The sequence below is a fragment of the Magnolia sinica genome, chromosome 13, assembly GCF_029962835.1.
Source record: "Magnolia sinica isolate HGM2019 chromosome 13, MsV1, whole genome shotgun sequence".
Lineage (NCBI taxonomy): Eukaryota > Viridiplantae > Streptophyta > Magnoliopsida > Magnoliales > Magnoliaceae > Magnolia > Magnolia sinica.
In genome coordinates, this window is record NC_080585.1 from 11,478,488 (window position 1) to 11,500,924 (window position 22,437).

At 40.9% G+C, this 22,437-nt stretch overlaps 2 protein-coding genes across 2 annotated transcripts; one reads left to right on the top strand and one right to left on the bottom strand.

Annotated features, from left to right (window-relative positions):
• Positions 1-639: 639 nt before the first annotated feature.
• Positions 640-1,686, top strand: LOC131224112 (pathogen-associated molecular patterns-induced protein A70-like). Its single transcript, XM_058219664.1, has one exon. The coding sequence runs from the start codon at positions 640-642 to the stop codon at positions 1,684-1,686; it is 1,047 nt and encodes a 348-aa protein (XP_058075647.1).
• A 6,452-nt stretch (positions 1,687-8,138) lies between these two features.
• On the bottom strand, positions 8,139-22,079 carry LOC131222798 (serine--tRNA ligase). Its single transcript, XM_058217997.1, has 10 exons — positions 21,844-22,079; positions 21,659-21,729; positions 16,246-16,407; positions 16,059-16,164; positions 15,111-15,304; positions 11,919-12,022; positions 10,944-11,127; positions 10,649-10,828; positions 9,253-9,459; positions 8,139-8,509 (listed from the first exon to the last, which is right to left on the bottom strand). The coding sequence occupies exons 1-10, from the start codon at positions 21,974-21,976 to the stop codon at positions 8,498-8,500; spliced, it is 1,353 nt and encodes a 450-aa protein (XP_058073980.1). The 5' UTR covers positions 21,977-22,079; the 3' UTR covers positions 8,139-8,497.
• Positions 22,080-22,437: the final 358 nt, after the last annotated feature.

A 22,437-nucleotide genomic window follows, 5' to 3' on the forward strand; every position in this document is an offset into this window, starting at 1 on the left:
AACCGAGGACGCTGAATGCGTCCTACCCCTAATCCGTCCGGGCAGGGCTCTGTGGGGCCACCGTGATGTAAGTGTTTTATCCAAGCCGTTGATTGCTTTTCTCGTATCATTTTAAGTATGAGCCAAACATTGAAAAAGGTACAGGGCTTAAATGGACCACAAAGTGGGGATTTAATGTCCACTATTAAAAACTTCTTAGGAGCTTCATCCACGCCTACATGACCTTATTAATAGGTTGGATGATTAAAAAAAATATCACGGTGGCCCTTTAGAAAGGTTTCAACGGTGGGTGTCATTATCACTGCATCTTCCTCCGGTGTGGTCCACTGGAGCTGTAGACCTGCTTCGATTTCATATATATTCCTTAAAATAATATGAGAAAAGCGATGAACGGCGTATATAAAACACTTACATCACGGTGAGCCCCACTGAGTCCTGCCCGGACGGATTAGTAGGACGCAATCCGCGTCCAAGAAACAACTGCCACAAAAGTACACTCGCGGGCGTGTAGAAAAAATGAAAAATCACAAAGATAGAAGGCCCACACGCCTCATTTCTCTGCAACTCTTAAACCTGACAGCAGCAAAGACTCGACTGTTTCTCTCTTTTATTCTCCAACATACCGAAAAATCGCCGGCCATGATCAAGGAATCTCTGCCGTCCATCTGGGCTTCCATGCTGAGCTGGTACACCCCCACCGTACTTTTCGTCCTGATCAACATCGTCATCGGCACCATCGTCTTCTCCACCTCCAAACACCGAAACAAAGAACCCCGCCAGCTCAGCCGCCTCTCTTCCGTCTTCGAAAATCTCAGATCCTTCAATCTCAACCATGAAAACACCGAAGAGATATTTCCCCCACCAACCACAGCCCACCAACAACCCATCGAAACCATTGATTATGCTCCTACCGAAAACCGAAACAAAGTCACCCGCCAGATAAGCCGCACCTCTTCCATCTTCGAAAGCCTCAGATCTTTCAATCCCTACCGTCAAAACAGCCAAGAGATAATTCCTCCACCGACCTCAGACCAACAACAACCCATCGAAACCGTTGATCATGCTCCTACTGAATCCCAAAAGAAAGTCATCGGCCAGATCAGCCGGAGCTCTTCCATATTCGAAAGCCTCAGATCCTTCAATCTCTACCGTCAAAACAGCCAAGAGGAGAAGCCTTCTGTGACCATAGACCAACATCAACCCATCGAAACCGTTGATCATGCTCCTGCTAAAACCCAAAAGAAAGTCATCCGCCAGATCAGCCGGAGCTCTTCCATCTTCGAAAGCCTCAGATCCTTCAATCTCTACCGTCAAAAGAGCCAAGAGGAGAAGTCTCCTGCGACCACAGACCAACATCAACCCATCGAGACCGTTGAAAACATTGATCATGAATATCTTAGGAGGAGCCAGTCTGATAACCATCCAACGGCTGGGGAGAGACAAGATATGGTGGGGCAGCAGATGAAGAAGGCAGCGAGCGCCAAGTGGGGATTTGAGAATACAGAAGTGAAAGGTGGGGCCCAGCGACCAGCGACGGTGAGAGAGAGGGGGACAGTGAGAAAGGATGCCGATGAAGAGGTGGATGCAAGGGCTGATGATTTCATTAGCAAGTTTAAGCAGCAGCTGAAATTGCAACGGTTGGATTCCATGCTCAGGTATAAGGATATGCTCAACAGAGGCAAATGAGTGGGCCCCACTCTCAGGTTGTTTTAGGTTTTCTTATTACTATTATTATATTTAGGAGAAAATTTAGGGTTTTATTACCAGGAATTTTTATTATGTTTGGGTGATTTTGTAGAATTATTAAATCTACTTAGGCATTTGGTATTCTATGCTCTCTGTTTTTTTTTTTTTTAGTGCAGTATTTCCTACCGTTGACACTTTCTCTAACGTGGGAGAAAGCGATTTAACTATCATGAAATCCAGCCCGTTCATCAACTGCATTACCCCTTCTTCAGCCTCAAAAATCATCCTGATTTAATTTCAAGTGGCCAATCCATTAAATTATACCTAAATAGTTCCATCTGAATTTGGAATACTTTGATTTTTGGGTAATTATTGTATCCTAATGAGGAACATCAGATTAAATTATACCTAGTACATTTAGATGGTCATGATTTCTGGGTTACGAGGTGAAAATGAGGCACCGTGCTTGGTAGACGGTCTGGATCTAATGAAAGTTCCATCAACACGCTCGTATTATATATAATATAAACAAGAATATTTGAAAGAAAATAATTATTATTTGTGGAGTTGGTTTCGCCACCATTGCGGCTCAGAATCCAACATGGTCGCTCTATTTTGTGAATAGTGGATGCTGATTAGCTACTAACAGGTTGAGTAGCGGGATTCGCTACTGAAATAACGCGCCACCCTGGTATATTATCCTTTTCATGATGTATGTGTTGTATCCACACCGTTCTTTATTTTGGAGAGATAATTTTAAGGCATGATTCAAATAATAAGTTAGATGCAAAGCTTGAGTGGACCCCACCATAGAAAAACAGTGGGGATCGAACGCCAACCATTCAAAACTTCGTAAAGGCCACCTGAGTTTTCGATCAAGCTAATATTTATTTTTTTACCTTCATCTATGTTTGTTTTAACTTATTAAAAGGTTGGATAACAGATAAACATCATAGAAGGTTTCGACGGTGGGCATTACTGTCCCCACTGATTTCTGTAGTGGGGCCATTCGAGCTTTTTATCTGCCTCATTCTCTGTATCATGCTGTAAAATGATCTCTACAGGATGACGGACGACGTAGATACAATACATATATTAGTGTAACCCATGAAACTTAGTGGCGTCACTTCAATAAAGAATCTGACTACTCAACCTGTCACTGTCAGTACCTAATATGCGTCCGTGATTACAGCCCTACTAAAGACTAGTCGCGAGTAAGAGAAAATCTACTCTCGTGACTCGGATTGACTCGTTCAGCATTGGGTCGGGTCGAACCGTATGAGTCCGACCGGACGAACTGGCTAAGTACCGAGCAGATTGCATGAGGCGTTGATGTCGCAAAGTTCTATGACCCCACCATGATCTATGTCTTTTATCCGCACGGTCCATCCATTTTACTAGATTATTTTTGAAAATGAGACCAAAATAGGCAGATCTAGATCTCAATTGGACCACACCACAAAAGGCAGTGGAGATTGAACGCTTACCGTTGAAAACTTCTCGAGGGCCACAGAAATTTTGAATCAACCTGATATTTGTGTTTTCCCTTTATCCAGGTCTGCGTGACCTTATGAACAGGTTTAATATCAAATAAACACCATGGTGGGCCATAGGAAGGTTTCAACAGTGGGCGTCCCCCACTGCTTTGTGTGGTGTGGTCCACTTGAGGTTTGGATCTGTCTCATTTTTGAGCTTATGCCCTTAAATGATAACTAAAAATGGATAGATTGTGTGGATATAATACATACGCTAGGAGGGGCCACAGAACTCTGCCACGTAAACACACCACGCAATCCGCTTCCAGCCGAGTCAGCCCTATCTCTCAAGTTAAGATGTGATCTCAAAAAATAGGTAAAGCTGAGAACTCAAGGCAGCTACACCACAAGAAATAGCATGATTCAATGCCAGCCATTCAAACCTTTTTGGAGCCAACAAAAGGGTTTGTGAAGAGGCTGGATATCAAGCAAACATCGTCGTGGGCCATAAGAACGTTTTGATGGTGTGCATTTGTCCCTGCTCTTTCCTGTCGTGTGGCCAATCACGGTGGACCTTTCCATGCATGAAAACGTTCTAACAGTTCGATTTGAGTTTTTTTCAATGACCCAAATCGATTATGTGATAGGGCTTTCCCTGAATTAAATGCCCAAAAACATCTTAAATCACATGGGCTACAGTCACTGTCCATAATTATATTTTTAAAAATTTTAAAAAAAATAAAAAAATTTCAAAAAAGAAAATAGAAAAATAGAAAGAGCCGAATTACTTAAAGGTTGAAATAATTAAATTGACAGATTTTATTTATTGTCCATCCAACATACAAAGTTAGAAGATCATAAATAGTTTGGATCATCCCAAAATGTCCCAAATCTAGCAGAACGAGCCGACCTGGCTTATTGTAATATGTTAAGATGTATTCTAGTAAACCTGTGATATATTGTTTACGCCTGATGCGACTACATAAGATACAATGACTTAGATAATGTTGCATTGCAGTCAAATCTTAACGAGAAATAGAAGTAAAATTTCTTCAATAACTTTAAGGCCAAATAAAATTAAAATTCATAAAGTCATCGGTGGCTCAAAAGAGGTAAATCTAGTTGGATACAGCAAGAACATGGTGTATTCCATTCACGTGGCAGAGCTAGCTAACCACTATAATGGCCTCTTGACTAAAGTTGGATATCAACGACGCAATCACACTGAGAGATTAGAGTTGGGCCAATGCAATCATGACATCTTACATGGTCTCTGCAGCCCGAAAATAATTGAGAAGCGAAATAGTGGGTACTATGTTAAGTTGGCCTAACATCATAATGCATTATTTACATTTATCCGAAGAAAATGATAACTATTATTGATACTTATCAATGTAAAGAGAAACTCTCATCCACATGGAGGCAGAACATGAACACGGCCAGTATATGTGGTGTCGTTTGATAGGTTACAACTGCCGTCGGGCCCAGATACTTATTTCTACATCAACAGACAGGAGAAGTGACTACGAAGATCTCTCTATCAACCGTCCTAAAATTCTATAAATAAGAGAAATATTGAAGAGCTCCAAGCCCTCATCAATCCAACACATTAAATCAAATTAGCAGCACAATATTGCCTCTTTTTTTTTTTTTAATCTTATCTCAATATAGGACATTTCATCTAAGCAAACATGTGTTGGACCAAATTTAGCATAGAAGTAGTGTAATCGCATTCTTCGACATAGACTAAGAGTAGCAAAAATCACTTCTATCTATGCTAAGCATTGGATCGTAAAATGTCACTGGATCAATAAATACTTAGATTTAGGGTCTTGCTATTTATGTCATGGATGCTAGATCACTAAGGTATATTTTTATAAGTTTTTATTTTCATTTTAATTAATTGATTTTTTTTTCAATTTTCGCATTGTACAAATCAAATTATATTTACTATCTCAGTGAAAAAAAAAATAAAAATTTCTTTTCACCTAAATTATAATTGGGGGTGTACATCAAGTCGAACCGAGTCAAGCTGGCCTCAGCTCGACTTGGCTCAGCCACTAACTGACCTCAATTCGAACTTGGCTCAGCTCGATCCTGGAGCTTGACTAGCTAGCTCGGCTCAGTTCGGTCAGCAGCTTGGGCCAGTTCGAGCCGAGTTCAAGCTAAGTTCGTCATTGCAGCATTTTCGCAAACACCCTGACTGTACCTCCAAAATCTCATAGTATTTGAGACAACGGCAATAGTTTTATAGGTATTTCAACATCAATGGCTGGATTATTTGAGCTTTTCGTGTGGATTATTAATAGTAAAATGATCAATGGCTGGATCATTTTATCAAACAATTGGTGAGCAACATCAAGACAATCCACCAGCCAAACCGAATCACCAACCTGGTTCGATCCGAGTCGAGTCGAGCTGGGGCTTGCTCGAACTCATTTTCGAGCTCAAAAAATCAGCTCGACTTGGCTCAAACTCAACTTTGAACCAAGTCGAATCGAGCTTTTTCGAGTTGAGTCGAGCGAGCTAACCGAGCTAGCTTGGTTCATGTGCACCCCTAAATTTATAACAAGAACTCACTAAAAATATGAACAATTTTATTCACAAATTACTTAATTGCGTGTGCAAGTGATTGAATAGACTGCCAAACTGATTTAGTTCTTGATCATAGATAATTGCTCACGGTCTCTCAATGCTTAGGGTCATAAGCATTTTGTTGGGATCGAGCATTAAAAGGCTCTAGCATGCGTAAGCTCAATACACATATATGAACAACTTAATTTCGAGCCAAACATATATATATATATATTACAGGGAACACAGCTGAGATGAAAATCACGAAGTTATTATAAGGGATACCGAATCAATGGTGCACAAGGACGCTAAGCCACCGGACAGGATCTCTAGCGACGTTGTGAAATCGCGAGTAGTATACTGATCTTAACAACGAGAGTAGGTTTCATATCCCCATCCAGACGGCCATCTTTAGGTTTGACTCGTTTTGTTTTTTTGGAAGAAACTGGCCTACCAAGAACCAGCGTGAGAGGAACTACTCTATGTAATCTGCCAGAGGACGGTGGATCATACTCGTGCATACATTCGATGTAAAAATAAAGTATGGGTAATTCGATCCAGACCGTCTAAATGGTGGAACCCACAAAGATGAGGTATGGTTTTAAATTCCACTCATTGGATGATCTTATCTATTCGATTTGAGGACATCAAATAGATTCTGGAAAATTGTCACCAGTTAACATTCAAATGGTGGTAAGTGTGATTTTTGGCTATTCCCATCTATATGTGGGCCACTAATTGGACATCTTGGATATATGCCACGTGTATAATGGAGCGCTGGTGATTTTCGCGCACCGTATCTTCCTGTGATACAACTCCAACGCACGTGTGAAGCCTTGATTCAGACATTCCGCGTAGGCCGGAAATGCACACACTTTTCATCATGAATAAAGGAAAAAAAGGAGAGGGTAGGAAAGAAAAAGAAAAAAGTTGTAGAGCCCCCGTCAACCTTTTGGACTTGAATAAAGTGGACATGAGACAGATGGATGCGGATTGCACGGTGACCCCAACCCCAACGCCAATTTCCCTTATGACTGGGCTCTGTGAGACCCACTGTTATGTATGCGTTTTATCCACGCCGTCCATCTCCTTTGCCAGCTCATTTTAGGGCATGAACCCAAAATCGAAGCATATCAAAGGCTCCAGTGGATCACACCACAGGAAACAGTGAGGATAATGACATCCACCGTTGAAACCTTCCTAAAGCCCACCGTGATGTTTATTTGCCATCCAACCTGTTCATAACGTCACACAAACGTGGATGAAGGGAAAAAAACAAATATCAGCCTGATCCAAAACTTCTGTCGCCCAAAAGAATTTTCCAATGTTAGGCTTTAAATCCCCACTATTTCCCAACGTGTGGTCCACACGAGCTTCTTTGTATATGCTTCAATTTTGGGTTCATGTCATATAATAAGCAAGCAAAATGGACGGACAACGTAGATAAAACACGTACATCATGATGGTGGGCCCCACGGTGGTGTTGGGATCACCATACAATCCACTTCCGTGGAAGATGGCCTAGATCTTGTGAAGTATTTCATTGGAGGCATTTTTTATTTTTTTATTTTTTTTTATTTTTTTGTGAAGCCCCCTTCACATGGCTATCTTTTTTCTTTTGGCCCATCGGTAGATGATCAGATGTAATGGTTGTACATGAAGTTTCATATCCATCCATTTCTTTGCCAGCAACCTATCACATACAAGAACATCCCATCTTTGACATCCATCCCCATATTAACTAATTATAATTATAAACAGTTCAATAATTCCCACTTTTCCCTAGGCTTGTAACAATTACCTTCTTTCCTAGATCTGATCAGGTCCAGGCCTAGGTCAGGTCTGGGTTAGGTCCTTTTTAGAATGACCCAAATTGGACCCATCTATGGTCATTCTGGAAATTGCCAGATCAGAACCATTTAGTAATTGAATTGAAGTTTCAGACCAAACCCAAGGGTCCAAATTTTGGACCCAGAAGCATTTAATTTCAGTGGGGTCCAATGACCCATTGAATCAAGCCGACCCATTTGCACCCTGGACCCACTGTTTACCACATGAACTTGTATTGTTTACAAGTGCATAAAAAGTTGCCAATCTAAGAAATAAGTTATGACATTCTAGGCTCTCCATAAATAGCCTAGGATCTCTTACAAGCATTCAAGAGTGCGTTTGAACGTGCCCCAAATCATGATATTTTGGTGACATGCATAACATTTGTTATGCTGTATTTAGGAGAGCATGGCAAACAGACTCACACAATGGTTACATTGCAGATCTAACTTGTAATGCAACCATTATAAATCTGAACAGGAGCAGGGCCATCCTGCCCACCAACTCGGTGATCATCATCCAAACGGCCGTGAAATATAAATTCATTGAACATAGCCTATCCACACCAAGTCATGCACCAATCAACATTAGTTCCGCAAAAATCATGCATGGAACAATCAACATTAGTTCATATTCCCAAAACATAAAAACCAACCACACTCTTTTTGTCAACTTCCACAAAAAGAAGTGTCGCTGTAAGCACGCCAATGACTACTAAATATTTTTGAGGAAGACAGTTGCACAATAACTGAATAAAAATTTCTGCAACCTGCCATAAGGAGGTGGTGGTAGTGGTAGTGGTAGTGGTGGTGTTGGGCCAATTCAAACCCTTCTAATAATTGATCATATCAGATAAATGTGACAACACATTGCTCAATGTAATATTTTGGTAACATAGCCGATCATGCTTCTGGATGTTTCGGTTCTCATGTTTAAGCAGCCGCCTGTGCAAGTTAAAACAAAAAAATTCAGGTTTGTGCATGTAACAATGATGCATGCATGGTATGTAATGCATCAGAAAGCAATCGAGAACGAACAACCTACAGGCACCCGCCAACATGTCCCTTGTGTAGAACATTAGTGCCATGAAACAGTACATGCCACCATGAATGAAGATCACCCGGCGTAAAAAATCAGGTTGGTCCACTCAGCAGGCAGGCAAAAACGTTGGAATTAATGGACAACTGACAATCTGACTCACCTAGTGAGAGGATCAGCCTGATTTTTTAGAAGCATGGCCTTCATGGTGGGATCAACCATTTTATGGTACTGATTTCCTGAATTAGCATGCTGGAGCGAAAGATGGCATGGTGCCACAAAAGTTGCAGCGACGGTGCTTGTAGGTGATCAGTTATCGAAATCAATCATCCATTTGCAAATCATGAATTGAACTTTAATCCTACTCAGAGGCACATTTTCCAAGTGGAACATGCAAGATCCAAGGCATTCATCAGGCAGGGCCCAGCATGTTGATAGGTGGCTTAAAGATAATTAAAAATAAAATAAAATAAAATAAATTAATTAAAGGCCAGTCTCATCATCAAGTGAGATATACGCACAAAGGAAAATGGACAGCTAATGTGCGAGTGTGGTCCACTTAATAAGGGAATTGGCCTACTTTTGACCAGGGCACATACAATGCATGGCCTGCCTCGTGCATTTAGAAATAGGTGGAGATGAGATGGACCTTGGCTTTAGACTTCTTTCCCTTCGTCTCTGGCACTGGGCTGTTCTGGAAGGGAAGGAAGGCAGTACCCATGAAGGGTTGTAAAGGTGCTGGAATCTCAACACCATCTTCCTTTTGGTAATTTTCAAGAATACAGCAAATGGTCCTTTCTGTTGCTGTGAGGGTAGAGTTCAACAAATGAACATACTGCTTCACTTGTTCATTACTCTGCAAAGAAAGAAACATAATAGAAAATTCTCAGAAAAAAAACTTCTTAAAAAAAAAAAAAAAACAACAAAGAAGAAGAAGAAAGAAACAAACATAGCAAAATCATAACATAGCACGAGCATGCCTCTCACAGTGAAATAAAACCGCCCACGAGGACTGGGAATGGGTTAGTGTGGCCCATGGGCAAGGTGGACTGACAGGCTTCTTAGATGGTTTTGGGTTACACATAACAGGCCATGGTCCAGGTACAGGGCAGAAAATGAGACCCCAATTATTAAATGGCTCAGGCTCACCCCAACCTTATCCAACCCAAACCAAGAGGCTTACAAGAAGCTCATAAATAGTAAAATGAAGCTTTAGTTTACAGACCTCTTAAATAGTTCCAATGGACCAGGAAAAAAAAAAAAAAGAGGCCAAGTAAATGCCATGTGGAGCTTGAGCCTTGTTTTTATCTCAGTCATGGGCTTCAATTCCAGACCCATTTAATGGATTGATTAGACTCTGCTTGTGATCCATGGGTTGGGTCAGGCTCGATTTTGAATTTTAGGCTGGTTAGTAAACGGGTCCGGCTCGAGTTTGATATTTGGGTAGTTTCCTAAATGGGTCAAGCTGGGACATTTTGATCCGTTCCCTATAAATGGGTAAGCATGGATGACCCTAACCCAGCCCATTTCGACCCTATCCCATGGCCGATCAACAGATGAGAACACTTGCATTGAGGCCCCTAGTTCATGTATTCTGCAGATCCAATGGCATATGCATGGAATGCAACTTGAATGGAAGAATCGTAAGATACTGATACATGAGATGTAGAGTCATGATGTGTCTGATATTGTGGGCTATATGATCGGGGATGCAATGAAAATCTTCCAGATAGGAAGATATAGCCATCCAATCATTGGAATTCTCTCCAGATGCTGTTGTCTTTTCTTTTTTCTTTTCTTTTTTTCATACTTGACTGTCTACTTGTAAGTCATTGATCCCAGCAGTGGAATCTCCCTATCTGGAAGGATTTCAGGGCAGATCCCTGTCCACAGTACGCATCACTATAACATGGACAGCAATCATAGGGACTGGCCTCAGAAGTAACCAATAATAATTCCAGCCATTAACACTATAACATAGACCCTAGTCATATGAACTGGCCTTTCTCTTCTATGATAAGAAAAAATCAAAAAAAAAATCGTACCTTTTTCTGGCCATAGCGGATCTCAAGTCTTCGTGACTGGTAGTCGGTACAATTCGAACAGGATACCAGCTCTCTGTATGTTTTGGATGCAGGAAACCACCCTTCTAAATCATACTTCTTGGCAGCCGCATCGTTCAAAGCACCAGAAACGATGGCTACAATTTGATACGGGATGTTCAGCTGTAATAAATGAAATCCACATCAGACTAGACAGAAAATACGGCTACTACAATTAATGGAAAAAATATAGGGGGGAAAAAAAAAGGAAAGGAAAGAAATCAAGTTTCAATGACACCTCCTTATAGAAATCCTCTGAATTTTTTAGCATCTCCTCGTGCATCTCCCAGGAATCATTATCGTTTGGGCTGGTGATACAGAACTGCTCCACTTTCTCAAATTGATGGACTCTAAAAATGCCCAACGTATCTCGCCCATGGGAACCGGCTTCTTTACGAAAGCAAGTTGAATATCCAGCATACCTGCACATATGTAAAACGCATCAACAATAAACCATGTTCGGAGTTGTAGTCAATGCACCCATTGGATGGTGATTACTGAGGCTATGTTTGAAGACTCAAATGAATTTAATAATATCCCAATAGGTGAAAATGAATTAAGGGGAAAAAACCAAAGTGGGAGTAGCCACCATATTCAAATTCCTACTTATAAAGATACATTAACCACAGGTTCCACTTGCTATTTTGTCGAGTTGGATTTGAAACAATAGCAATTGGAAATAGCTGCTAGTCACCTAGGGGTGAATCTAGCCCCACTATGGTCATTTCAACTTAGGGCCAGTTTGCTTCGCCAATTACCCCGGTGATTGAAAAGAAAGGTGTCATCATTACAATTTTACCACCGCCAAACCAAACAAAGGAATTGTCAATCAAATGCAGTTGTATTCAAGAGATGGGTAAAGGAATTTGTAATCATTGCACTTTTTCATGGCATTACTATGAAAATCTCGAATCCAAACAATGTCATCGGTGTATTTTGGTGATGGTTCGACCGACATTAAAGTAATGTAAAAATGCCACCATTACGGATTTACCACTAATAAACCAAACACGGAATTGGCGGTCAAATGCAAATGTTGTCAAGCGACAGGTAAAGTAATTTGTAGCATTGCACATTTTCTTTACATTACTGTAGAATTGGTGCAAAAAACAGGCCCTTAATTGAATTGGCACAATTGAATTCCACTAAGCATCGAAATGCTCCCAAAACAGTGTGGTGGTGTAGAGTATGGCAGAGTCATGACAATCCAGACCTTATGGGTAATTGTGAAGGATGGATCCATTCACCTAGATGATAAGCACACAATGGCTGTTCAGCTGTGGCAATCAGATACTTGTCATCTCCCTCACCAGTTACCTGTTGAAGGTCAGCTAATTAATCATCTCGCATAAGATCCTGCAAAATAGTTCTTTCGAAATGATACATTTTTTACCATTAAAAAAAAAATCTTTGCAGGGATCATTGCTCATATTTCCCAATCACATTCATATTAGTACACCAGTTGAAGAAAAACAAGCACAAAACGGAAGTAATCACCCATTCCAGTATACCTAATTTGAAGCTCAACTCTTTTTCCTTTTTGTCTTTTTTTTTTTTTAATGCAATAACAAGAAAATTCTATTAATAGCTCAAAAGAGGGACCCCAAGCAAGCCTTGCATTAAGAAAGACATCAAGGATGATAATGAGGCTTAATCATCCCCTAACCAATCACCCAACTCTCTCCCACAAACCCTCAAACCCTCTGAATTACCTCTGATCACCCGAGTAACTCCCACGAACCCTCTGAATAACCTTGGACCAAGGTCGGCACCCCTTTCGTCCAATCTACAACATTCCTACACACGATAATGACCAACTTATCAGCCTGCTTAGACAATTTGTGGGAAGTCCTGTTGATGGGGGACCTCAAAGTTCATAAACGAAGGAGTGAGGCTGGGGTGGGGGCCCACGAGTCTCCTATAGGCCCCGCAGGTCAGCCGACTACTTAAAAACCCATATAGGTGGTGCGGTTGGGCACCCTTGAGCCCAACAAACACACTTGTTTTTGTTAAGAAAAGTTATTGCAAGGGGTATTTTGTAATAGGGATTTTAAGTCAGCCTGGTGGCTTTATTTTAGGGTTTCTTTGAGGAAAGGGGGGACAGATTGTAACTTGGATTTGAAGAAAAGAAAGGAAACTTTCTTTGGACTTGTGAAGGTGCCAATTCCTCCTCTTCATCTTGGTGCCAACTCCAAGATCCACACTGGTGCTGATTCCGGTGAACCCCATCTCCTTTCCCTCTTCTAATCTCCTAGAATCTTCTTCTCTTCTTATTTTCACCTCTCCCATTTTAAACTATTGAATCCCACTTCTTTCCCTTATTTCTCCTTTTCCTTGAACCCTAGCACTACTACATCCTTGAATTTCAGATTTCTTTAATCTTTGTCGTTCCGTGTTGCCTGTCTGCTATCACATGTTATTCCACTTCTTCCATGCTGCCCACAGCACTGCTAACAGAAATAATTTCAAGACCTGTCTCTTCTTCCTGTTCCAGCACTCCTTCCATGCTTCGAACGATGATCCAACAGAAGCTAGCATTACCCACAGGAGACTGATAAGGTTGAAGAAACTCCACCATACTGACAATGCATAAACAGTTGCTCCACCATTACTAAATTCCACAGTAAGAGAATACATATAGTAGTTTATCATCATATCTTTGGAACCTTATACATTCAAAACTGGCCACCACCCTAGATTTCCCTGATAACCCAAATTGACCCTCTTAAATATTTTTAAAACAACAACACTGAGAAATATACAGATTTCTAGCAGGTCCATCTCACTGCATCTCTTTCACCTATGCTTAACCGGTTCATGAGGGTGACAAAATCCTCAGCTTCCTTACCATAGAGGTCTCTCCTGAAAGATGATGTTCATACAGCCTTTTCCCAACAATAGAGAAACGTTGAGAGCCAAATACCCCCTTTTCCACAACTATCCTGTAGGGTCTAGCAAACTCTAGATAAAGTGGAATACCCCCACATCAGATGTCCTACCAAAACCACATCGCGGACCCATCTCCAATGCAATAACCCACCCCTCTTTCATGGATCGCTCCTCCAACTAAAAACCTCGAAGCTTAACAATGAAGAGAGAAGAATTACAAGAAAAGTGTTAACCACACTCTCGGTTCTTTTCCTAGCATGAGAAAATCTTGGGGCTTTTCTCAAGATATTTTTGAAAAGTTTTTGTAAACAAAATGTAGAAGTTAATATAGAACAAAACTAAGACAGGAAATAAGCAACTGAAGGAAAATAAATAAAATAGTACAAAATAACAAGGGGAACATACGAGAGAGAGAGAGAGATCCGGACGGTCCTTTCTACGTTTAAAGCAAAAGGGGATCCTCGTGTCTATAGGGAAAATACCACAAACATATCCTGATATTTTTCCTCCTTGAGAATATCAGATGCTCTCATTTTTTTCACAGCATTGTCTACTCCAGCGATATTTTGAAGTTATGATAATTCATGGTATTTCCATCTTCATTACAATTCACAAGAATATCTACAGTGTTTGTAATATTGGCGCAAGATTTAGATGCACAATCACATGTTTTGTTTCCATGCTAATTTCTAATTTCATAAACTTGCGTCTCCTCCAAACCATGATTTGCAAACAAGGACTCCTTCCTCTTCTAGGTTGAGTCCTAGTGAACCCAGAAACCAAGTTGAGTGATGACTGAAACCAGGATGTGCCTGGTTTTCCTGACCTAGTCACCCAGTGAATGACCTCGCCTGGTTGACTCAGCAGGTCCCCCAGGTGTTGTAAAATATGCTCCTGTCATTATTTTTCAAGTGCTAATCGTAGAATGAGAAGGAATCAGACCTGCCAAGATTGTGGCCTTCAGATCACAATACACAGATCAGCCTTCAAAAATTAAGCCCTACTCATGAGGTCTTAGGCTATTAACTTTAGTCATTTGTTTCAGTTGATGGGGTAAAAGACTGATGATTTCTTCACAATGGCCCTTTGTAATTTTTACAAAAGACTAGCCTATTCCATATGGCCAAGATTTTTATCTCCATCATGTTTAAGAACAGTCAATTGCAGAGGCGGTGGAGATAAGGATCACATGCCATATGATATCCATTTCCAGACCTATATGCTAAAAAACATTTTTTCCCTCTACATTTTTTTTATCAGGTTTTGATTTCATAGCTCTCACAGTTTCAGTATAAAACTTATTTGACCCTTTGAGGAGGAGCCCAGGCTGTGGAAAGTGCAACAGCAATTAAGAGACCAGCTGAGGCTTTGTGCATGCCCAAGCAGGAGTCTGCTTTTGTAGAAATCTTCTGTCATTTCAACAATGAAGGAAAATATCAACTGCCTTAAATGCAATCATTAAGAGCTTCATGTTCCACAATACCAAATGGTATAGAAAAAAATCATAGAATATTACCTTGTAAAGTTCTTCATCAAATTGAGCTAATTGAGCACATTTTGCCATTATATCTTTCCTCATGAAGAATGGAGTCTGCAATGGTGTATAGGTCCGTTTTGAAAGAAATTGAAGGCCAAAATTTATCAATGCCTGATTAAGAAGGACACCAGCACCCTTCAAGTAGAAACCTCTTCCACCCGCTACATCAGCACCTGTGTATATCAAGATTTGCATATGGTATCATTCAGCTGCCCCATTCAAACCAGGCATATAATCACAATATGGCAACATTGCCAACATCACCAATTTTCACTAGGATTCCGTGACTTCCCCACAAGTTTTGGTTAGGTCAATAAACAAGCAACCTATTTATTAGTTTTTTTGAGAGATGCCACCTATTTATTAGTTTTTTTTCTTTTGAACATTACGCCTATTTATTAGTTTCCCTCCATAAAGATGAAACTATTTCCAATTGAGTGGTCAAAGGTAGCTGGATGGAAATGCAAAGGTAAATGGCCTGAATCCAAAGATGGGAGGAGGTATAAGGAATTTATGGTGGGACACAGTGTGAAAATGTTCTAATAACCAATCTTGTTCCATGCAATACTTGTCATACCAGTATCCCAATAATGTGGAGCTTAAAGGACCCCTTGCACCAAATCATTGAGACACCCAACACCCTTACCTGCACCCAAATATCACACAACTACTAAAGACACTATCTATCCTAAAGAGATTCAATCAGTCAACTACAAATTTATAAATAAGTAAACTCAGCTATGGTTTTCTTCAATGGTTGTGTTTAAAAAAAAAAAAAAAAAAGATAATTTGGAATGCGGAGATGGTTAAAGCAAATAAAAAATAAAAAATTTAACCGCATTCCAAACTGTTTGCAACCTGTGACTAATTATTATAATCTTTTGCTGCAGAGATGATCAGACACTTAAAATTTCACTTGAAAGATACCTTTTGTTAGATCTGCAATTCCAAGAAGCTGAACAAGTTCAACATGATTCCTCAACTTTCCTTCAACTCTCTTCTCTCCCCAAGAACGAGCAACCACATTGTTTGCCTACAAAAAAGAAAGAGCAAAAAGAAATGTTCCTAATCATTCTCCACATTGAATTAGAAGAAATCATACATACAAACATACCTCATCATTGCTGATGGGGACGGAATCGTGCACAAGATTTCCTACGGTCTCCAACTTTGAATATAACACAGCTCTTGCCTCCTGGACCTCGATTTCTTTAGATGCCGTCAGCTGCTTGTTATCATCAGTGTTCTTTATCATCTCAGTTGCATCCTCACCCGCCTTCCAGTAAAAAATGAATACAATAAAAATAAACTCCGGTAAAAAGTCGCATTGCCACTTTCAAACAAAAAGAGGGAATAGCAAAAAAAAGGTTCAGACGATGAGAGATCATCTGAGCAACTAGCACCACAATCAGGCCACTGGCAGCAAGCAATTACCCTTCCTCACTTTTTAGCCCCACAAGAGACCTTTGCCCATGCCAACCTTCATCTTGGTCCAAAGATAAGCATGTGCCATGAAGGATGCCTTGCAAATGCACAAAACAGAGATTTTTGCATCTAAATAATTACAAGGGAAATGCATTTCCCAGTCCCGGATCACTATATCCCAAGCCATTATAAGGCATTGTGAGATCTTAGCCCCTTCTAGATCAATGTGCGAGTTGATGTGGCTCATGGAAGAGGCCAACAAGTTTGCAACCCCTCTGTCCTATAAATGGGTGCATAACATCATCAAAGACTGATGGGACAAAACTCTGAGGCACCCATTTCACACAGCTAGTAAGTTATTGGTTTTTAGTTTCTTACATTGCATTACCTTATTGCTTGCATGGTTATCAGGTTATGTTTATAATGGCCAATTCATTTTTCGATTGGGTTTAAGTATACTTCCTGAACCTCATGTGCCACTAAAAGCATAGACTCAGTGATAAGAATGAACCAGAGTAGGCAGTGCATGACATCTCTAGGAAGCTCTTCCCTGAGGGCGTGTTTGGATGGCTGGAATCCACCGTAATGTGATGTAGAACTCACATCATTATTCCTTGTAGCTGATTGGATAAACCAAGCTGTCAAATAATAGTAATCTGTCGGACTTACCACCGACTTGGACTGGCAAAGGTGCGTTGAGGTGGCATAGTTTTGTGGGCCCCACCATGGTGTATGTGTTATATCCACACCGTCCATTCATCTTGCGAGATCGTTTTATGGAAAGAGACAAAAAATGAGGGACATCCAAAACGGAAATTAACCACACCACAGAAAGCAGTTGGGATTAATGCCTGCCATTAAAAACTTCCTGCAGCCCACAGAAGTGTTGGATGAAGCTAATATCTGGGGTCATGCCCTAAAATGATATTGCAAAATAAATGGACAGTGTGGATATAACACATATTAGGCAAGTTATATCTGTATGTATGTAATCACGTGAGTACATTACATGCATATCAAAAAATTGAAACTGCAACAGTAGTACTGTATTACATACGGCCTTACTTAGGACTATTGTGGCAGTGATAATCATTACCCATTTACATAACATTACCTTGGAATCCAGACATCCAAACATGCCCTAAGTCAATGGGGAAAGCTCTGTTTAGTAACAAGATGAAGTGTCTTGTAATCTCATTTCGTTCAAGCATCTATATAAATCATTGGCACATACTTCTAAATGAAAGGGGCTTACACTCAAGTGAAGCCACAGTGCAATCTAGGGCCACGAAGATGCCATGTGAGTTATACCTAAAGTTACTTTCCAGAATTAATTACTAAGCATGTGGTCTATTGAACTAGAAAGTTACATATAAATTGACAGGTGAGTGGTGATCGATTTACGCAACTGCCCAACACATACTATGGAAACTATTTCTTGGTTATTCACGTGAATAAGAAGAACATGACAAGTACAAGAAGATCCAAAGTTTATGTTTTGTCATTACAACATGAAGCTTCAACTGAGGCCACTGAAGGCAGACAATGGAGGAAATGCAGAATATGGCTTATTAGACTTGATGGCAATCAATAGAGATGCATTCATTGTTCGAGGGCACAGTTATCGATGGGTTTAGACAGGTGACTAGGACATTGGAGAGCGACACCCTGATCCCAGGGTGGCTAGTGAAGCAGAAACCTGGGAATCAATGTCAAGGAAATTAAGGAACAAATGGGGTATTATGACAGTTCCTTTGAATCATTGACGAGGACATCTGGAGGCGACGGCACTCAAGCATCAAAGATCGCATGGGTCGCGTTGTGGTCTAACTCTGAGCGATACAAAGAGCAATGGCATGATGATGACGAGGTGACATCAATAGCAGCAATGTCCATAGAGAGGTCTGAGGTAGAGGTGTCTTCACTATTCACTGGGAAGAGGGGCTTGATCACGCCACCTAGGACTATAACCATGGTTCTTGTCCTACTGCAACACAGGCATCTAGGCCGAGGAGCATGGTATTCAATAACGGTTACGTGACAGCCTAATGTAACGGTAACAATGTAGCCCGCTACATGATACAAGGCTATAATGTCTGTTCTGAAAGAAGAAAAAAATTGGCCTATAACAAGCCTGTAACGGCTGAAGAGGCCCGATAAAGGGCCAATACATTTTCTTCCTTCAATTTTTTTATTTTTTATTTTGTGATCGTTGCAAGGTGTAAAGACCGTTACAGCTAACGGGGGGGACAACTGGTACTAACTGCTTCGTCGAAACGAACATTTTCGTCGAATCACATAGTTTCATTTGTTTGTTGTGGGTCATGTCTCGTTTCAAGATTTATCCAACGTAATCTCACTTACCATAACATTCCTCTAATTGGGACCAGTATGGAATTGATTCAATATGGAATCATGAATGGTCATTAGCTCCATAAGTGCATGGTAGTCCATACTTTATTTTTATATATGTATGAATAGGTACTTCTTTGGTGAAATTTCAGCAAAAAGCCAAATTAACCCATTTTCTATTATATGAATAAAACACATTTTTAAAAATAAAAAAAATAAACATGAAGAAATGAGTTGCTTAACACTTATTTAAATCTACATCTTCAATAGGTACATGCAAAGAAATGATCAAAAGGGCCATATTTGCCATTCTATTGAGTCTGACTCATAGTGAAGATGCATCTAGGATACTACAAATGAGTATGGAGGTGCCAATCGCAACCACAGCATATGGCATAGTTACCATGTCTATGCAATACCCACCGGTGGGCATACTTTTGCAATTTGGTGAGGATGAATAACAAATATATTGTGGTAGAAAGTACACGCCCGGTATCATCAGCTCATCAGCTGGTCACAGTATTGTCAGTATGTCAAGCAACTTTATGGCGGCTCTAGTGGAGATGGGGACAAAGATTTCTAGATGCCTCATAATACCATGTTGATATGGGTCATCGTTGTCGTCATCTAAGCCTTATCCCAACTAATTGAGTTGGCTACATGAATCCTTTTCCACTATTCCACTCTATCAAGCACCATAACTTCAGTCAGACCATAGGTCATCAAGTCTTTTCTGACTACCTCCACCCATGTCGTTTTGGGCCTACCCCTTGCCCTTTTTAGAGCCTTTAACTTGTACCAACTAACTCCGAACAGTGCAATTCTTGGTCTTTATTGCACATAACCAAACTATGTAAGTCTACTTTCCCTCATATTATTATATATTGGTGCTACTCGTAAATTCCCAATAATGCATTCATTTCTAATTCTATCCTCGTCTTACCATCCATCCATCTCAACATCCTCATTTCAGCTACACATCCTATGGACATGTTGTTCCTTAACTATTAACATTTTGTCCGAGAGCATGGCTAGTCTTATAGACATCCTATATATATATTAAAAAAAAAAAAAAAAATCCCTTTCAGTTTGCACGGTACACGATGATCACATAAAACTCTAGAAGCATGTAGCCATTTCTTCCAAGGTTCCACCCTGCTTGAAATTTATGGGCAACCACCTAGGAATAGCCGAGTGCAGACAAAAGCTTCCTTTTGCTGACTTGAAGCCAAAATTCCAGGCATCAAGAAATTTATCAACCGCCTAGACCATCAACCAAAACACCTCAAAATGATGAAAAATAGACCACCAAACTTCCTAAGATAATTTACAATAGGTAAGCAGATGATTTACCAATTCCACCTCATTAAGGCAAGATAGTATACATTTACAATAATTCTATACCTGCTTCTAAGGCAGTTGAAAGTAAGGATTTAATCCAGGCTACTAATCCAACAGAATACGAGGCATCCTAGAGGGGCATCCAATCCTCCAAACTAGATCAGTAGGCCCTTATTTGCCTCTACCCAAAAAGCTAAGAATGGAAAGAATGTAGGCAAACTTTCCAAGTTATTCCCACTTCCAAATTATTCGATCAAACCACCCCTCATGATAAATTAGTCGTCTAGGAGAGACAGAAGACTGATGGAGGAATCAATTTCAGCATCCATAAGATTCCTCCTGAAGTGAAACTGCCTGATTCCTTTCTTGAATTCGGGATCCACCAATTGGATTGCTTTCCAAATCCCAGAAACAGAGCAAGGCCATTGGGTAGTTCTAATTCAAGGCAATTGGTGGCAGCACACATGTACAAGATCCCAGCCACCCCACCAGGTGGGTCCCACCATGAACATTCCCTGGCACCAAAATAAGAACCAACCATCCTTCAGGGGGGCCATAGACCATATAGTTTGTTGGTCATATTTTTATCACAAAGTTATGACCCGTGAACTCAATTGTCGACATTCAACACATAGGCATTACCCGCATGATGAGTAACCCGGCCTGATTTTCTGGCCAAGGCATGTTCGCAGTGGGCATGACCCAAACAAATTGATCGGATCTCGCACGTGTCCATTCATTTTCGATCTATCATCAAGCAAAGTGACTCAAGCATTTCAATCTAATTATCCATGTCCAAACTTATAGGGAAGAAGAAGGACCCAAATTGCATGTGCCCCTGCCAACACGAAATTCGTGTAGTCAGAAGCTATCGGGGCCCACCGCGATGTCTGTAAGAAATCCACCCCGTCCATCAGTTCCACAAGCTCAAAATTGGACAGAAATCCAAAAAGGAGGCAGATCCAAAACAGAAGTGTGCCACGCCACACGAAACCGTGGGGATTGAAAGGCCACAATTGGAAACTGGCCACAGAAGCTTTGGATCAAGACCATATTTGTGTTTCAAGTTCATCACAAAGGAAATAACCTTATGAACGGTTTGGATGTCATACAAACGTGATAGTGAGCTCCGGGAAGGTTCCAACAGTGAGCATTTCCATTCTTACTGTTTCCTGTCGTGTGACCCACCTTTTTGGATTCAGGTCCTATTTTGAGGTTGCGAAACTGATGGACGGAGTGGATTTCTCACAAACATCTCGGTGGGCCCCACATAGCTTCCGGAACTTCCTGTTGGAAGGGAACAGGCAATTCGCGTCCAAAGAAGAAGAAAACAAATGAAGAAGGAAAGTAGAGAAGTAGAGAGAGAGAGAGAGAGAGAGAGAGAGAGAGAATCGGAAGAAGGAACCGACGATTTTGAGGCGAGCGACTTCTTTGTTGATGCGATTGAAGTCTTTCTGCAGATTACTGAGCTCGAACTGACCTGTCGAGAAGAAAATGGAAGAACAGAAAAAAAAAAAAAAAAAAAAAGGTGGGGGGGAGAATTAGGAGAAAGGATAGAAGAGAGAAGAAGAAATGAGAAGAGTAATAGGTATACGTTGTCTCCATAAGATGTCGAGTTGGATGATTTCGTCGACGAGTTCGACAGAGGCGAAACGGCGACGCTGTGATTCACGGACTCGCTCTGGATCATTGCCTTTGTCTTCTCTGAATAGATTAATGTCCAACATCTTTCTACGGCGATGATCTCTCTCTCAGTCTCTCCTCCCTTTGCTGCAGTTGAAGACGACCTTGCTTCACTAAAGGAGAGAAAGGGAGAAACCCTAGCAAGCATATTACGAACGCTACTTCCATGGAACCGGATTCGGTGAGGTTGTCGAAACACTCACTTCGGTGAGGTCCTGAAGTGGACGATTCCCATTGGTCCAGGCCAACGTCACATATGACGCGGATTACCTACTGAAGGTACCACCCCCGCCTGTTCCGAGCTCGGGACAGGCAGAGGCTCCGAGGGCCATGAGGGGCCACCGTTATTTATGAGTTTTATCCACACCGTCCCTCTATATTTCCATGTCATTTTAGGTGGCTAGACTAAAAATAAGGCAGATATAAGGCTCAAGTGGACCACACCACAGGAATCAGCAGTACCACGGACACCCACCATTGAAACCTTTTTAGGATTCACTGTGTC